The sequence below is a fragment of the Solea senegalensis genome, linkage group LG10 (genome assembly GCF_019176455.1).
Source record: "Solea senegalensis isolate Sse05_10M linkage group LG10, IFAPA_SoseM_1, whole genome shotgun sequence".
In the NCBI taxonomy this organism is placed as follows: Eukaryota; Metazoa; Chordata; class Actinopteri; order Pleuronectiformes; family Soleidae; genus Solea; species Solea senegalensis.
In genome coordinates, this window is record NC_058030.1 from 8,061,851 (window position 1) to 8,081,186 (window position 19,336).

Sequence of the window (19,336 nt, forward strand, 5' to 3'; positions counted from 1 at the left end):
AGAGGGAATGTTCAAATCACTATTCTTTCACAACCAGTGAAAAGTCAGTGTAAAGAGAGGCATTAAGCAGTCTTGTCTGCCACCTAGTGCACAGTCTGATTACGACATCATCCCTCTCCTAATGCTCTCACGTCACAAAAATAAACCATAAAAGACATTGAAATTTAACAGTGTCAATCACTTCAGAGGAGTGTCTGTCATTTGCCATCACTTGGGGTCACTGGGTTGTACATATTTTGTCCACCAGTATCTTATGACCATAATTGGACCATCTGGAATTATTTAGATTTTATGGCTTATTCAACATTACTGTGTGTTTTGACTGTGCAATAACAGTTTAGAGAAACAAAGGGCAAAACAAGGGCTTTGTATTTTTCAAGTTTATAACAAAATAGCAACTCTGATATGAACAAATAATTTCACGTTTACAATTTGAACTTTGAACTATTTTGGATACGTACAAAAAATGTTGTCAGTCCTGGACTTTTAGTTTTCAAGTTTCTGCCTGTTTTTATTTTGTGTGGTACTCCCCAGGAGTGTTTCTGGTCCTGGGGACCCACTGCCTTGCATGTTTTAGATGTTTCCCTGCTCCAACACATCTGACTCAAATAAATGGGTCCATTACCAGGATTTCTGCAGAGCTTGGTGATGAGCTACTTGAATCAGGTGTGTATATGGGCGCAAAGCTCTATTTCTCTGCTTTCCGGTAGTTTTTCAATGTTCTAGATATCACAAATGGTCTAGGAGTTACGGTAAAGAGATGGACGCATGCCGAATCATGTCGGCAACAACATGATAGTCATAAGAGGGACACCTTATGCCAAGTCCTGGCACAAAGGAATGAACAGCTGGTCACTTTGGGAGACTTGTTTAAGGAAATAAGTGAACATTAAGTACAAGTCTTAGTATTCTGTACCCGGTTAAGCGATAACACACTGTCTTTCAGTTGCTCAGCAGATGGCAGTACAGCTCCATCAATGTGGATCAGTTCAGGGATGTTAGTTCTTGAAATTATTCGAGCACACAGCTTGTACAGAAAGCATTATCTTGCATTTCTTGCAGTATTAATTTATTCACAGTTATTTTGTCTTACACAATAAATAAGCGCGCACACACACACACACCCACACACAAAGGTAGAGACAGTTTCCTATACAGGACACTGGTTTACCACAGTGGCATCAGTTGCTTCAGACAGGCTCAGACTGGGTGGAGGAGGCTCTGGTGGCGGTGGTGTGGCAGATCTGGTAGCAGGTTTGGTTCAGTCCATCATCGTCCTCTCCAAGATACGCAGTCAGACACACGTTGAGCCATGGACGCTTCCCTGAGGACAATAACAGAAGAGCAAGCAAACCCACAATTTAAATAGCTTACTTGACACACACACACGTCAGCTCCAGCTCAACACAAAGTGGCAGCCCACCATGATGTCACCAACTGGTTTATGAACTTAACTTTTCTGTTAAGAAATAAAGAAATTCTGCAGCTGTAAACAACTCTTGAGTAACAAATAACCTGGCTTTACAATTGTCAGACACTTCTGCTGCTGGGCTTTTTTGTGGGTTTTACACTTACAATCCACATGTGATTGTTTTAGTGCAATACCTGCGTTGCCTCCTGGTGGACAGAGGGCATCCATAGTTTGTTGGATGCGTCTCTGAGCCTCCTGATCGACTGCCGCGTCCTCAGCTGACACGCCGAAGAACAGCTCCTGATGACGGATGCCAAACAAGGAAAACAGACGACCAACAAGAGTTGGGTGTTAATTAAAATGAAACAAGACTGATTTTGAATGCAGCCTATTCTGTCTGGTGCCCACATTGCAGGAACTCATCAGCATTTATTCCTCCTTTGCTTCTTCTTTTCATTCAAGTTGATGCAACTCAACACACTGCAGACAATATGGTAATATGGTAATATTTTTTTGGTAAACGTTCAAACATCGGACATGCTTTTTTCTTCTCATCTCGATCCACTTCAGAGCGAAGCAGGGACGTTTGATGTAATGTGAAACTCACAGCGTCTCTCCACAGAAAGACGTCCAGCGTGCCTGTGGCGTCCTGCAGCTCGAGCTTCATCAGCAGGATGAACTGCAGCAGCTGGACACCAAGAGCTGCAGACCAGAAAACCACAGACATTAACGATGTGTGATTTGTTTTCCGGGGAAAAAGCCGCAGCGATAACAGACCTCACATCAGCTGGGAGCTGTCGGGAACCTTTACAAACCTGCTGAATAGGGGAAAAAGTAAAAGGACACAAACTGAGTCACTAACATCTGTGTCTTGGATCCTGCAGATACTTAATGAGCTGTGTCTGTTAAACTTAATCCTTCAGACACAGAGTGTTAATGTGTCGGGCTTGCACTCAACAAGCATTTTTATTACCTATTAACCACAGGAGACACAAACTGTCCAACACAATTTACCATGACGTCTTACTACATTTGCTGTTGATGAATTCATCAAAAATATCAGTTGAAAACACAACAGTGACATACGAGTTTAAATGTGGGGCACCAATCATATCATTTATTACATTCAAGAAAAATGGGAGCTTGAGGCCAATGTGATAATGACAGAGTGAAGAGTGGGAGAAAAGCCTCTTAACAAAGAGTTGAGACGGGGGAGAGAACTTGATTGGAAGATTAAGGAAAGGTATTTTAGAACACCGGGAGTGTCTTTGCCATTATGCTGAAGGGGTTGTGGGATGATCGGTGATCGCACGCATATTTTATGGGATTGTCCAAAACTACAGACATTTTTGGAAACGATTAAAAGGGAAATAAAAGTTATTTTAAATGTTGAGTTGCCTTTAAAACCCACACATTTGGATGTATTCCACAAGGTTTACTTTATAGTGATAATTTACATGTATCCAAAGAGTTCTGGACTAATAGGCTTAAACGGGTGCACTTGATGGAAGAATGTTTCTGCAGAGATGGACACCAGTCACCCCTATATCTGGCTGAATAGACAATAACACACATCACCATCTACTTTTATTCTATTATTATATTAGTATTAGTATTATTCTCTCCCACTGCTTCCTCACTTGTTTTCTTTCTGGCTTGGGTGAACACTTGGCAAAGTCAAATGAGCTCTGTTGTCCGTTGTCAAGGAATCATAAAAATAAAAACATTGGGCTGCTTCTGGGTGTCCTACAACTCCACGCTTTCCTGCTAAAAGCCCAGAGGTTCAAAGCAGACTTTGTCTCACCTTCTGCAATGACCTTCTCATCGATCACCTCCGCTCCGTCAGTGCGCGGCTCCCTCACTGCCGCCTCAGAACACTGCTTACACCTGAAGTGCAGAAAACCAAAGAGCGTGTGAATGATGCTACGGATCTCCGTAGGATGTGATTTAGCGCTTACAAATCAAAAGAATAATCACCATAATAGTTACTGTAGAAAACCTACACAGAGAGAATATGTTTGACTGCCAACCTTAACTATTTCCTCTGCAGAGAAGAGTTCTTTGTCACTATCTGACAAATCTACAATGACCTAAGTTGACATGACTTTCATAGGAAATGTGAGACAAAGTACGACTCCTCTGAAACATGAACTACTGTTAGTAAAAGTGGATTTGGGCACAGTTTAAATTCACCTGTTAAATGAGCCTAGATAAACTCTTGTCTTACACTTTTTCTCGGTTTATATACTGGGGCATGAATGTACACGCCAATTAAATATTTATACTATTACCAGATATTATTTTGAATTATGAATCCTTTGTAAAAGCAGGTCCTATTTAAAACCCGTCTACCAGCATCTGAGACACAACATCATATACACTAGACAAATCCGGAACAAACATTTACAGTAAGCTTTTTTTCTCTCTCTCTTTAATGGCATGCAAAAATGTTTTGATGTGTTTTCATCAGCGTGAGAAGACCTGACGGTGGTGTAGATGTATAAAAAGCCTGTCCTCGGCTGATAACCGTCTCTGTTGGAAGCTTATTTGCTTCTCTCACTACAACTGTGGATTCCTGCCTCAGTGGCTGATCTACTGAGACAACATACATTAGCCCATCTGCTCAATCCAAATATAAACTTATCTCACAGACGTCAGTACCACGTGTTCTGTGAGCTGCTGTCGTGAAGCACTTAGTGTTATGTTGTTGTTTTTTGAGAAGTTACCATATTTAGATGAGCTGGGGGTGGATCTTATGTTGTGCTTTTCGACTACAGATCCACCAACATCAATCAGAGAGTGCCCAGGTGCCAATAGACACATTTTCAACTCTTGGGAGATTATTCTGTGGAGCTTTTGTTTACTGTATTGCTTAAAAATCCTCTTCACAAGCCGATTGTAACCAATTAATGAATGCACTGCAAACCCCGATGGTCATTCAAGAGATTACAACCCACTATCAGTCATAATCAGTAAGACTGAGCAGAAAACCAGTTGGGCGACTGACATAGCTTCTTGCTCATCATTTGTTTACGCGTGAAAAAACAATCAAACATTGTTTTCATGAAGTTGGTCTCTGACCCGTAGTATCGCTTCCTGCCCCTGAAGAGGAACGGTGCAGACAGGTCAAGCAGAGCCAGGTGGCTGTCTGACGATCTCACAGGGACGATGTTCTGGTAACCAGCCGCCAGGCGACGCGTTTCCTCCAGCGTTGAACCTGCAAAACACAACAAAGTCACCACCTGTCTGACGTGGATAGCAGCCCTCATACATGTTTATATTTTACCCATGAGGAAGACAAGCTCTTTGGTTTTCCCCTCACTCATGAGCTGGGTGGACAGGTGAATGCTCAAAGCTCGGTTTGGGGACCCTGAAGAATCTCTGGGGACATTCACACGCCCAGAGAACAACCACGGTGGAGGAGCACAGGAGCCCGAGTCCCTGCATGCCTCAGAAAACAGACCTGCAACCAGTTCATCATCGGGGACGTCCAGCCTGCCAGTGTGAGGTGAGATTTTACAACCAGAGAGAAATCAGATATTTGACTTCATGACCCAGAGAGACATTTATTATGCTTCCTCCACGGACAAATATCTACAGATGAATCTAAGAGGTCACAAGTCTGAGAGTAAACAAGCACAGAATGAATCATTTGTCTCCATGTTTATAGTCATTGTGAAACTGTATTTGCGTTCACAAAAAATCTGCAGAATTGTGTTTAACTTCAGGGTTTGGTTGCTCTGAATATAAACACTGACTGCCATGTGTTTACAGCACATGTAAATGTGTTTAAACCAGTTTAAAACTACTTATTATAATGGCTGCATGAGCAAATTAAGAGTAACACTGTGACATTAGCTGACTTGGTGTGTGTGTGTGTCTTCATGTGAGCTTACAGGGATGAACACTTGCTACAGTAGAGTTTCAGAACCTGGTGGAGTCTTCGAGGCTTGTAGGATCTCAGCTGGACTCTGACGTGGTGAATCTGACCTGGGTCGCATCGCTTTACCTCGGACAGCTTCACAGGGCGAATGTCGTGATCGCAGCTCCTCTCTGACCACAACGACAACAACATACAATAAAGACACACAGACAATTCAGTTCACTGCTCATAAACTTAAAATATGTACAGTATATACACACACATATATATATATATATATATATATATACACATACACATATATATACATACATATACATATACTGCTTAACAAATGAATTAGACCACCAACCAAAGCCACAGCTGCCCTAAATTAACCATGCCCTTAATTATTGTAATTATCCAAATATTTTTTTATGCTTCTGTAATGATGGATACACCAGTATGTACAAGCACTTTCACTAAAATGATATTTTTAATGCTAAAATATAATTATTATTGATATTCATGTATTTTCAAGTTTACGGATTCACAAAACCCCACAGAAAAAAATAGCATCAGGGAGAGACGGTGATTTTTACTTTCCTGTAATGGCGGACCAGGCGGAGAGCGAGACCATTGGATTCAGCGACAACAGGTCAGATTAAAGCCAATGAAATGTGAAATCAAATGAATCTACTTCGCGGCACAAAAAAACACAACACTGCGATTTAGTACAAAGTCGCTTTTGGTGGAAGAGGTTTGGTAAACAGTGGTTTTACGTGGGAGTGTGACCAAGCTAGCTAAGTAGCTTGTAGCTAACTAGCCTGTGTTTCCCGGCGGCTCGCCTCTGCTCTGAGCTCGTGGCACGCGGTAGACACCGGCAGCCACACCAAACACTGCTGCCACGCATTCTCCTCTTATATCGGACGGACTGCTTGAATCACAGGCGCCCTTTTCAGACACAGCCCCTACATTAACAATGTGCGCTGTGTTGTTGGTGCATAATAGCCCGCTAGCTACGCAATGCTAAATTCATTAGTAAGCAGGGGCGCACAACTTCGTGACTGCTCAGTGTTTTGGATTTCTGTTTGTCAAGTTAGTGACCGAATATCTTATTAAACGTTTGTCTTTTTGTTTTTGTACCAAATATATAGTCTTCCATTAAACAAATAGGACACACTTATGATTAATTCAGCATTTAAACATCGGCGATATTGCATCTCCTGTGTGTATTCATATATATCTGTGCAGTAATGCTGTGCACCCATACAGTCATTCTATCACACATCTTTCATACCCATTCACACACTGCTGGTACAGCACCTTGGTCTTGCCCAAGGACACATCGGCATGTAGACTAGCAGAGCCTGGAATCAAACCTACAACCTTTCATTTGAAAGACAAGTGGGGCAACGGTAGCTCGTCCCCACTTTATCTGCGATAACAAATGAGTTTCCTTGGTTTGGTGGGGTAATTAAAATGAAATCTCATCGAGTGTGTGTGTGTGTTAAAGGTTTTTAGAGACACTCAACATTTACAAAATTACCCATTCTAAAAACAATTGCACAGAAAACTCAGTCCCCTTTAAAAGACAACAATATCAGTGGTGAAGCATCTGATCTATTAACAAACTCATTATGTGTGGTGACACTGAGCCTAAATATAGACACAGACTTGAATTTACTCACATGGTTAAATTATGGAGTACAACAGGTGATGTGATACACACAGAACCGTTTTACACGGTGGCTGATACTCAAAGGTGTCCCCAACCCTGCTAAACGTACATTTAGTATTTGTTAAATGCATTATATACAAAAAAGGCATTGTGTTTGAAAGCATTTTACATGCAGTGGCTCAGTATTGGACATGGATCAGCAGAACCATGAATTCTAAATGCTTTCGTATAGACTGTGGTTTTGAAAGTTTTTGTATTTTTTTTCTAAACTCTCCCAGATGTTGCTGCTGCATAACAAGCATTTCCTGGATAATCATAATGATATTATAAATGGTTTTATTGCATGACCTGAAATATATTATAACATACACATTTCAGTTTGACCTTTTTTAAACTATCTTCTTGCACTATTTGCTAAAGAGTAATTATTAATGTGTATTTTTTTCAAGACCCACTTGAGAATGGCAGCTAAATATGTCATGAGTGTGGCTTTTATGATTGGCTTCATAGACTTGATAGTTTGATTCTAATTTCCAAGTATATGAATGAATGATGGTCAGATCAAAGGTAGACAAGGAACACCTCAGAGCAACATCTTGAGTTTCCCACTGCATTTTCGGTATATGTGCACCTTTTATCGCCAGTGATTCTAACGCTTGCTTAAAAAAATGCTTACTTTTTTCTACTAGAATGGTGCAGCAGGCAGTGCGGTTCCGCAGTCCTGCCCCTGGCCCTGCACCCAGCCCTTCACCTGCATCTGCCCAGACCCCGGTGTTACGAGGTCCACCACCACTTCTTAGGCCACCGCCGCCTCCTTTTGGGATGATGAGGGGACCTCCGCCACGACCCCCATTTGCACGTCCTCCCTTTGACCCCAACATGCCACCTATCCCTCCTCCGGGAGCCATGCCCCCACCCATTGGACCCCCTCACTTACAGGTAAGCAAGATTTTCTCCCGGAAGAAAAATTGCCAAAAAAGAGAAAATGTTACACATCCTTCATTTTTTATTTCTATGTAAGTCAATTCAACTTGCAGCTAGCTGAATTAGAATATTACTGTTGTGTCAAAATTCTGTTTTAAGCTCAATTTCTGGGTGGTATGACTTTCATTCTAAGGCAAGACTTTGCAGTGTGTAGCTATAACTTATATCTAAATCTAAATATCACTATGGCTGTAGTCAGTTCTGGAGGACAGCTTTATGGCAACATTACATTTTGAAAGTCACAACAAATATCGTTTAGCAAGTGTTTATTGCTGTTTCAGCCAAAAAAAGCTGACAATAATGTTTGTTTTTTTGTCTCTAACAAAATGCATGGCAGAAATACTTTCTTCCGCCTGACCTCTCAGTCATGGCGTAAAAAGTGTGTCACTGTGCAGCACAGGGATGTCGCCAGGTGACACAAAAACAAAACATCACAGAGAGAGGAGTGTGAAGCCGCTTACTTAATCAGTGTTGTGTGAATTCATTTAACAATGGTTTTGATGTAGCAGATATTTGCTTTAAGTTACACACAAGAGTTTAATTCTGTCCTTTATTTCAGAAGTCCCCCACATTTATTGCAATGTCATAATGTCAAAAACAGTGACTGTTGGCTGCTTTTTTCTATACTTACTATACTTATTAAGATTTTTTTCCTCTTTCTGTTTGTCAGAGTCAAGAGTCGGTTAAATACCTCAAGACTATATTTACATGTGTGAATTATGTCCAAAGAAAAGGGTGAATCTTTCAGCAGAGGTATGGTCCATATTATGTTTTGTAGATATTGTATGTATACCAGCAGTATTATCTCTAGCAGAGGAGGGATATGGCTTTTCATAAACTGCTCTTCTTAATTGGTTCTTAGTTGCAGTATTATTTTCAGTGATAAAATATTGATGCGCAAACATCCTAATTTGATTTCATGGGGTGAAATATTCACAGGCTTTTCTTTGTGATAGAGAACGCTGTGGTGAATTTAGAATCCTTGCTTTTTTCTTACATTTTTTAAACCTAATGCTGGGTTTATGTCTTTCTCGTCTTTCAGAGACCTCCTTTCCTTCCCCCACCCATTGGTAACCTCCCACCTCCTCCAGGGATGCTGTTCCCTCCGGGGATGCCTCCTGTTCCTAGCTCTGGAAACCCTGCACTCAACCCTGCTGAGGAAATCTGGGTAGAGAACAAGACGTCTGAGGGAAAGGTAAGCTGAAAGTCATATGAAAACACAAAGCAGTGTTTCTGTATGTTTCAACTGTCACAAAGGGGTTGGAGGAATAAATATTGTTTTTGGTACATTAATATAGTAATGGCCAGAGGTGTTGGTTTAAACAGCATTACTGTTGCAAAAGGCTGTGCGATGATTTGGAGTCCAAGGGAAACATTTTGAGTTGACATTTTGTCAGGATAAAGCTTGTAAACTGGAGACTTGAATTGATAAACTTTGCCAAAAGGAATCAACTTAAAATTGCACTGCTGTGTCCCATTCCACACTCATACACACAGTGAATCTTGTGGTAAATTGTCTGTTTTCCTACCTGTCTATGATGGTAAACCTGAGGTCTCATTGCACAGGTTTAAAACCACTATCAATTGAATGTCTAGATTTATAATTAAAGGTCCAGTGTTTACAAATTAGTGACATCTAATGGTGAGACTGCAGAGTGCAACAAACGGAGGACTCCTCCACTCACCCCTTCCTTTCCAATGCGAGAACAGGGAACTACGGTGGCCTTCACATACCAGAAAGGATGTCGTTCTTCTTTGTTTGCGTGGTAAGCTCCTGCTTGAAAATGTGAAATGCACGCTCTGGCTGGTTTGTCCATTTGGGCTGCTGTAGAAACTGAGGTTGCCAGTTCCGCGGTTTTCGGCAGATTTTTAACAGTTTTCCGTGTTCTCCATTTTCTCTAATTCTTTGTGGGTTTTTTTACATTTTCCATACGATTTTAACAAGTTTTTTATCAGAACGTTTATCTCATTCAAGCAATTCTTGAAACACTGCAATTTTCTCATTAGAAATCAAAGGCACCCTCATCTGCCATTGATCTGCACGGGAACATTTATGCTTTTTGTCCCGTCTTAATCAATGTTACAATCCATTTGGCAATGATAGTAATGCAGTTGGACTTTAAAAATGGTGTCTGGTTTCCACCGTATTGTTGTGACATTTTGTTGCAAATGTCTGGCAACCCTGGTAAAAACATGGTGGCACAAGATGGTGGCCTCTGTAAAGCAAGGCCCTTGACTTAAGTACCTTAAAGGCTTATTCTGACGATATAGATAACTATTTGTATTTGTAAGTGATTATACACTATTGCCAACACTTTTTGGGTAGTTTATTCAATTTCTGTCTGAGGAAATTCTTTCCTCAATGTTACACACTGGACCTTTAACTTTTATTTTCGCACTGTTTTTCACCAATTTACATGTGTTCATTTTCCCTGTTATCTTTCCACAGGCATATTACTACAATGCCAGGACCAGAGAGTCATCGTGGAGCAAACCAGATGGTGTGAAAATCATCCAACAGTCTGAGCTCAACCCTCTTCTGGTCGGAGCTGGGGCTGCAGGGGCTGGGGTAAGTGGGGGGGTAACTGCAGCTGCAAGCTCGAGCACTGTCAACACTACAGCCAGCACCGCTGCCTCCCCGTCTCAGGCCCCGTCCACAACGCCCTCCCGCACAATTACCTCCAGTCCAGACTCCACCACCTCCCTCTCGCCTTCTGTGAGCATTGCAGGTGAGCACAGTGTTTAATCTAGCATACACCCAGCCATTAGCACTGTGAGATTCTGATAATGTAAAGTGCATCATAAATAAAGTGGATTATTATTTACACACAAGCAGAAATTAAACACCTTCTTTTTGATGTTCCCAACAGCCTCTGTTGTAGCAGACCATCCCCCTGTTGCCACAGTGTCCTCAACTGTTGCAGTTTCTCCAGTCACTGTGGTGACTGTTTCCACGGTGCCATCGCCTGTTACAGCGGTGCAGACTGTGCCTCTGCTGCCCGCGGGCCTGCCTCATAGTGTGGCCCAGCCCACCACAGCCATACCTGCCTTCCCTCCTGTCATGGTGCCACCTTTCAGGGTGCCCCTGCCTGGCATGCACATTCCTCTACCAGGTAGGAACTGCAAACTTCAGAAACGTTCAGGTCACAATATCAGGCTGGCACAAACGCAACAGACATTTTAAAGTAATTACCAAGTGATGTTATGTTGTTTTGAGGTGTCAATTAAGGACAAACAAAACTGTCCCCCTGAGCGAACAATCATGACACCAAAGTGCCTGAAAAGCAGTGTGTCTAAGTATTTCTGATTCTTCAACATCGATTGCAAAGTAATTAACACGTTTCCAGACCTGTTAGCTAAGTCTCATGTGACCGAGCTGTTAGCTCCAGTGAGCTCCAGTGAGCTGTCACGGGAGACTATTGTGGTCATGCGAAAGTCAAGTCTTGCTAATATCAGTTCAGGGAACAGAAAATGGTATTCTATGAATTGATGTTGGATCTTCTAAAATAATTTGTATACTCACCACCCAATATTTATAACTCTGCTCCTCTAGTCAAGTTATGTGTGTTCTTTTTTGGTGTTTGCATTTCCCGTCTAACATATCAGTCAGATCAATAGTTTCAGCTCCTATTAATTTCCTATTATTAATTTCATTATGTTATGGAAAAAGTCTACCAAATTTTATTGGCTGTATTTATCTCAGATTTGACTTTGTAATTTGTATTCGGGTTACTGCTCATAGAAAATGCAATGTTTTTGGTTTTGATTCTTGAATTACTCTGATGATGCGTCTTAGCTGTGTATTGTTTTGTGACAACTGCAGTTTAGTTTACTGTCTCTGTGGAAACTCTGATTCAGCATCATGAACATATTTGTAGTGACAACAGTAAATGAAGGTACATAATCCAGAACGCCACAGGAGGGGAGGATCATTTTGTGGCTGTAGGGACTGACTCTTTCACAGATTATACATGTAAATGTTATAGGTTTCCACTGTAACCTGTTTGAATTAGTCAGCAGTGGGTCACGTAACATGCAGTGGCATAAATTAAATGTAGGTTCACTTAAATGCTCCACTTATTTTTGTGTCTGTTTCTGATCTGTTTGTTTTTTCCTCTCCTCTGTTTCTCTCTGTCCTTCATTCTAACAAAAGGCTCATTTAGGTCTGTTTTTTCTCTGTTTGTTACTTCTGCTTGAAGTATTGCTTGGCATTATCAAATCAAAAATATGGTCAGATAGGTCTAGGTCTAAATTAGGGCTTGGGTTTATTGAGATGATACATATCAGATTGGGAGCTTCCTGATTGAGTTTGAGATGTTTAGTATTCAGACTTTTATGTTTTTTCTTTCTTTATTTGTATTAAAATGTAGATATATTGGCCTATCAATCAATATTACTTTTAACCTGTAAAGACGGTGTGCTGTGCAAACACATAAACCTAACCAGAGACTGAGAAGTTGTTTTTACAGTGCACAATCCAAAATTCTGGCTTTCTATTTGTTTGAGGGCCACAAACAAAGTGTTACACACCATAGTAGCTGATGTCTCGTGTCCTGCTGTCTTCAACCAGATGCTTGCTTGTCCATTGTTCTTTCAGGTGTAGCAATGATGCAGATAGTAGGTGCGCCGTGTGTAAAGGCAGGCCCCAGCGCCAACGGTAAACACCCAACCGCTCGCCTCTCAGACCTACAGTAGATGGCATGGTAGTGCATGATGTCCACATGAAATATATGGGAACCTCCAGTAGTGGCACGGTGGTGAATGCTGTCAACATGCTACACCTTCAGTGTACAGTAGTAAAATTGCTCCCATTTCTACAAATGAACCTGATATTACAGTATGTAGAGATGACTTCAGGCTGAGTTAAGTCACATAAAACATTTCATCACCACCAACATATTTTTTTAGATGTTGTACTGGACAGTGTGCTTGTTTTGCAGCATTGTTTAAAGCAAGCCAGTAATAAAAGTCATCTCAGATTCAAACATTAGAGTTTAAATCTTTTCACTGACGAGTGAATACTCTTTGTTTGCGTGTCGTCTTCAGGGCCCGGTAGGCAGTTGTTTTGCTTTGTTTACTGTGACTGGTAAATCAGAGCACACTTGAAAAATCAGCCACCAAATTGTTAGATAATTGGACCAATTCACTGATTGTGAGGCTCAGTCCTTGTTTTATGTGTGAGTCATACACCATGTTTGTGAGGGCAGTCCCATTATAAATGGTAGCTGCTGTCTGATCATTCTTTAGTCACTTATTGTGGTCATGTGGTTGTTCTCTTTGTAGCATGGTTGTATGTGTGTGTGGTCAGTGCCTTGTATGTTTATGAATGCAGTGGTCTCCTTTTTGTCAGTAAACTATGTTTGGACTTTCTGCCAAATTATTAATACAGATTTCTGGTTCACTTGCCTTATAATCTACTTTTTAGGTGACAACAGATTATAGCTCTTTTTTATTTTTAATTGCAGTGAATCAGTCTTTGACTGCCTGTGGAGTTTGTGCTTCCCTTATTCATGTTTTTGCATTTTCTAATTTTCTATATGGTCATCAGTTAATCATGGTCTGTGTCTTTTCTCTGACTAATTTCAGGTATGATTCCTGGTATGGGCCCTCCTTTAGTTTCTATGATGCATCCCCAGCTGGCTCTATCAGCAGCTCCTGCCTCCATGGCCGGATCATTGCACCTTCCTGAGTGGTCAGAGTACAAAACGGCTGATGGGAAAACATACTACTACAACAACCGAACACTGGAGTCCACCTGGGAGAAACCACAGGCCCTAGTGGAGAAAGGTAGGCAGTAGGCACTGTGCACACTCTCACATACTCACAAGCACCTGGAAGTCTGCAAACAGGTATTACCTGATAATCACACTGGTGTCCACTCAAATCTGTTTTTTCCTCTAAATCATGACATAATTCATGTTCTGTTAAATAAAACGATAATTGACTATTAGCTGCTCAGGAAGCTAATAGTGTGACATTATAAATCAAGTCAGCAGTAGAAACTGATTTTCCCAAAGGCTTCCATTCAAACAGAGTTTGTTCTGCAACCAGTGGAGTTGACCCCTAGTGGCTAGCTGCCTCCTGGGCTTCACTTTTCAAACCGGAATGTGGCTATTGCATATTCAGTCTGTGAGTAGACAGCCATGACGTTTTACGACTGGTACAACTGTGAGGCTATTAAAAACAAGGGTAGGTGTGTTCATGTTTGAACTTTTTCTCCTCACTGTCGTCGTAGAAAAAGAAGCACAAAAAGTAAAAGAGCGTTTGGCCCAAGAAGAAGCCGAGGCAATGGAGCTGGAGGCTGAAGAAAACAAAACAGAAAACTCAAGCCATGAGAAGGAGGTATGTTAAAGGTTGAAATACAAGCATTTTGTTTGTTCATACTTTTTTGTTCTCCTTGCTGTCAAATCTAAACAGACAAAAATCACATATTTTTAGATTTGGAGTGATTCTCAGAGGGAGATCAAAAAGAAATATCTATATATTTTTTTTAAATAAATGTTTAGTTTCTCAGTTTTAAAGAGGTGTGACACATAATAAGTATGAAGAATAACTTACAAAGAAGTAGTCCTACAACATGTTTTAAAGGTTCAGTCATGTATGTGTAAATGTCTTTATAATAACTTTAAAAGGAAAATGTGTTTGGTTTTTATAGCATTACAATAAACTTCTTAAATTTAAGGCAAAGGCCATGCAGAGGCAGGCAAAACAGTTTGTACATGTATTTACTTTTTACACAATTGAAGAACGGAATAAAACCTAAAGAATAGATACATAAAACAGTACAGGTGATAAGTTGTAGTGCAGTTTAATACTTCAATGTTTTTATCTTCATCCAGGAGCCTAAAGAAGAGGAGATGACGGAGGAGGAAAAAGCAGCTCAGAAAGCCCGGCCTATAGCCACCAATCCTATTCCTGGCACACCATGGTACACACACAGCCCACATGAACTCCACTGTCCACTTTAATTCTTCTTATTTTCGCCTTCATTCTCTTGCACTTCTTGATGTCTTTTGTGTGTCGATCAATTCTTGACAGGTGTGTGGTGTGGACCGGGGATGATCGTGTATTTTTTTACAACCCCACAACACGGCTGTCCATGTGGGACCGACCCGAGGAATTGGTTGGTCGAGCCGACGTCGACAAGCACATCCAGGAGCCGCCACACAAGAGAGGCCTGGAGGACAGCAAGAAGACAGGTGTGGACAAAGACACACATAGCACTTGTGTTGGTTGTTTTTATTTTTTAGCACTTTATCTGATCTAGGCACAAAACCAGTGGTAAGAGAACCATAGGTGCACTAATGGTTTGTTACTATGAGCAAGGTTTTCGCAGGGTTCGTGTAATCGTAAGTGTAATCTGCGATTTGAATGTAAACAGGTCATTAGGTGATGCTATCACTTCTTAACACTGTTCTTAACACTTGGATGTTCACAGGAATCAATAAAGAAGAGCCAGAATTAGCTATAGCTACAGAAGAAAATCAGGACGAGGAGCCAACCAAAGCTAAAAAGAGAAAGTAAGTCTCTCACTTGTTTGTCAAACATTTTGTTAAGTTGTCTTTCTTCACATGCTTCTTTTCTTTTTGGCCTCTTCTCCATACGGCGTCTTTCTCTATCGTCTCTATCACATTTGATTTTTATTTACCTCTTGTGACTGACCATCTTCATCTTCGCAGGAAGGAGGACGTGAAGGAGGCAGACTCAGACAAGGAAGCAGCAATGGAGGCTGAACTCAGAGCTGCGAGAGAACGAGCTGTAGTGCCCCTGGAGGCCAGGATGACTCAGTTCAAAGACATGTTACTGGAAAGAGGGGTAAGCAAATATCTTGCTGATGTTTATAAATGGTTTTGTTATCATAACGTTATGGGCAGAGAAAAAAACCCAACAATAAATGCTGTTTTCCTGATGGTTTGTTCTAGAATTTTACATAACTGTCTGATCTGTTTTTTTGTAGACCTATATAGTTTAATTTCAAGTTTTTTCGTTCATGGTGACACCTGAATGTGTATGCCTGTCTAATGCACTTGTTGTTTCTGTACGTGTAGGTGTCTGCTTTCTCTACTTGGGACAAAGAGCTTCATAAGATTGTGTTTGACCCACGTTACCTTCTGCTCAACCCAAAAGAGCGAAAACAGGTTCGGTTTTTCTTTCTGTCTCATGTTTCTATCTCCCATTTCACCAATGCACATTTTCACTGTCTCATAGCACTGTCATAATCATTAAAAGACCCGTACAAAAATCCTGGTCAATGTCCTCTGCAGGTGTTTGATCAGTATGTGAAGACGCGAGCTGAGGAGGAGAGGAAAGAAAAGAAGAACAAGTTGATGCAGGCCAAAGACGAGTTCAGGAGGATGATGGAGGATGCAAAGCTCACACCAAGGTTAAGGGACCGGCCTGTTTTCCTTCACCAGAGTCTGTCATCATTCCATTAATAGCTAATATATATATATCTGTGGTATGCAACTGCTGATATTTAATCTTGTGTGCAGATATTTAGTCAGTACCTAACGTCTAATTAGAGAACAGTTCCATTGAAATATTTCTTTTTGCCAGAAGGTTGATTTTAGCTCAAAGTTTAACTTTAGTAGTGTTAGTTAATAGTCTATTTACACATATATAGACTTAATATACAAGAAAATCAATATACAATAAAAATGTTTCCTGAGAGTGTTATATCATCATGTCAAAATGTGGATCTGGAGACGTGACTTGCAACTTCCAGATACACTTTTTAAGATGTAAGCATGTATGTCTTTGACGTAAGTAATTCATACATTTGTATTTCCTGTTATACTGAAAAAGGGTGTGTTTTTGTTTGTTTGTTTGTTTATAGAACAACGTTCAGTGAATTTGCAGTGAAACATGGACGAGACCCACGATTTAAGACCATAGAGAAGATGAAGGACCGGGAGGCCATCTTTGTGGAATACATCACAGCTATGAAGAAGAGAGAGAAAGAGGACTCCAAGTCCAGAGGAGAGAAGGTATGACTCACTCTCACACAAATATCAATGTGTACAGTATCTTGTCTTTTGTACTGCTGACATGTTATTGAGACTCTGCTTGGTTCCTGTCTCCCTGCAGAGGACATGATTTTTCACACATTTAAAATTGGCTTTTATTAAGGTTGCAAATTTAGGGTTTTTTCCCTTAACCACTGTTGAACCGTTTAATAAACAATAGTGACTTTATTAAACAGTGAAAAATATTATCAACACATTAGCTGTGTGACATTCGTGTTAAGAATCACAAACAATAGTAGTTGAATAAACATTGTGTTAATCGTTAACATCCCTAGTTTCGACTGTGTAGACTCTCATTCATCCACGTCCATGTGTTTTTGAACAGTTGCTACTGACTTAATGACATTTTTGAATATCCCTTTCTATGTGTGTATGTTTTGTTTCAGGTGAGGCAAGACTTCTTCGATCTGCTCAATGAGCAACACATAGAGGGAGGCCAGCGATGGAGCAAAATTAAAGAGAGGCTGGAGACTGACCCTCGATACAAGTCTGTGGACAGCTCTGCGCTCAGAGAAGAACTTTTCAAACAGTACATGGAAAAACAAGCCAAGGTAGGAGCATGTCTGTTTGAATGATGGAAAGAACAGGACTTTATCAGCACAGGCATTTTGATATGATTTAGGTGGAAAAGCACATGTCTCACTGACAACATTAATAGATTAAAGTAATTGTCAACTGTTTTGATAATTGTTCATCTGGTTTCTCTGCTCCACATAACAAAGAAATCATTCAAACTGAATAACTAGCTTGTGGACAAAACAAGACATTGGAATTATAATTTCAATGTTTGGGACAAACCAATCAACACATTTCAACATTTTCTGAGAACAACATTTACAAATAATTTATAGACAAATCAATATGAAAATAATTGATAGTTGCAGCCCCACTCGAATTAATACACTAAATTATTTTACAGTAAAATTATATTATTACTGTTAGATTACTATACCATCTATCCTGCACATCAGGTAAAGAACAGAACTGAAACAAATGATGTGTGTGTGTGTGTCACCTGCACAGAACGTGGACATCGACAAAGAGCGAGAGTTGGAGCGACAGGCTCGTATCGAGGCCAGTCTCCGAGAGAGGGAACGAGAGGTGCAGAAGGCTCGATCAGAACAGACCAAAGAGATCGACCGGGAAAGGGAGCAGCACAAGAGGGAAGAGGCCATCCAACATTTCAAAGCTCTCATGTCCGATATGGTGAGACGTCACAGATTTCTTTTTCCGGTGCATTCTTGTCTTTTCATTTAGTTCTGTCCTATTTTCTTGTACAAGAAGTAAAATTGATCTCTGCTCAGATACGTCATGTTTTACAACTACAATTTGACTTTCTTAACATTTATTTTAGACATATAATATATAAAATATCAATATAAAACACTGTGTTGTTTTTCTATAAAGTGTTAAATATTTGGAATTAATTACAGCAATTAACCATTTTTATTTATTTATTCCTCAGGTACGTTCTTCAGATGCCACGTGGTCGGACACACGTCGTAACCTGAGGAAGGACCATCGCTGGGAGTCGGCATCGCTGCTAGAGAGAGAAGAGAAGGAGAAGCTGTTTAATGAACACGTCGAAGCTCTGGCCAAAAAGAAGAAAGAACAATTCAGGCAGCTGCTGGACGAGACTAGCATGGTCAGATCTGTAATATTATCTGTCATTTCTACGCTAACACATCTGGACACAGTAACCTCTGCAGTAACACATTAGTTTTAAAACATGATTTAGATTGATCATATATGTATTTAATTATTGTATTGACAGATTTTTGTTTATGTTGTAGATCACTCTGACTACGACATGGAAGGGGGTGAAGAAGGTCATCAAAGAGGATCCTCGCTGTATCAAGTTTTCTTCTAGTGACAGAGTAAGTCTTTGGTATTAAAAATCTTTTTGGGACACTGCAGAATCCCTGTATTTATTTTACTTCTAGTTCACTTTAGCTAGTTTATGTGAATAAATCCAAATATGTACATGCTTACTGTATTGTAAAGTTATTTCATATGCTTTTTCTGTGAATTTAGTTGTGTAATGTTCTGATTTGTCTGTGTGTAGAAGAGACAACGCGAGTTTGAAGACTACATCAAGGACAAGTACATCATAGCCAAAGCTGACTTCAGAACTCTGCTAAAGGAGACAAAGTTCATCACTTACAGGTCTGTATACGCGCACACAAGATATACATAATCAAAACAAGTGTCAAAAGTAGCATTTATAATATCATGTACACTGCCTGGCCAAAAAAAACATTGCCACCTAGATTTAACTAAGCAAATAGGTAAGGGGTTACTGCAGTTGGTCAGGTCGAGGTTCAGCAACATTATGTGCCCAAAGAATGAGGTCAGCTGACTACCTGAATATA

General features: G+C 40.4%; 2 protein-coding genes across 3 annotated transcripts; one reads left to right on the forward strand and one right to left on the reverse strand.

Annotated features, from left to right (window-relative positions):
• Positions 1-1,062: 1,062 nt before the first annotated feature.
• On the reverse strand, positions 1,063-5,561 carry LOC122776276 (protection of telomeres protein 1-like). Its single transcript, XM_044036725.1, has 7 exons — positions 5,308-5,561; positions 4,698-4,906; positions 4,493-4,628; positions 3,216-3,298; positions 2,019-2,113; positions 1,606-1,711; positions 1,063-1,324 (listed from the first exon to the last, which is right to left on the reverse strand). Exons 1-7 carry the CDS (start codon positions 5,484-5,486, stop codon positions 1,191-1,193), a joined length of 942 nt encoding a protein of 313 aa, XP_043892660.1. The 5' UTR covers positions 5,487-5,561; the 3' UTR covers positions 1,063-1,190.
• Positions 5,562-5,880: 319 nt separating this feature from the next.
• Positions 5,881-19,235, forward strand: LOC122776236 (transcription elongation regulator 1-like). Of its 2 annotated transcripts, XM_044036667.1 has the most exons (20): positions 5,881-5,931; positions 7,644-7,893; positions 8,981-9,133; positions 10,388-10,667; positions 10,809-11,051; positions 12,536-12,595; positions 13,525-13,725; positions 14,174-14,280; positions 14,778-14,866; positions 14,977-15,137; positions 15,377-15,458; positions 15,618-15,753; positions 15,987-16,076; positions 16,203-16,321; positions 16,775-16,925; positions 17,351-17,515; positions 17,988-18,170; positions 18,430-18,609; positions 18,758-18,841; positions 19,030-19,235. In XM_044036667.1, the coding sequence occupies exons 1-20, from the start codon at positions 5,885-5,887 to the stop codon at positions 19,159-19,161; spliced, it is 2,913 nt and encodes a 970-aa protein (XP_043892602.1). In that variant the 5' UTR covers positions 5,881-5,884; the 3' UTR covers positions 19,162-19,235. The 2 variants fall into 2 exon arrangements, with proteins under 2 accessions (XP_043892602.1, XP_043892604.1); XM_044036669.1 differs by lacking the exon at positions 12,536-12,595.
• Positions 19,236-19,336: the final 101 nt, after the last annotated feature.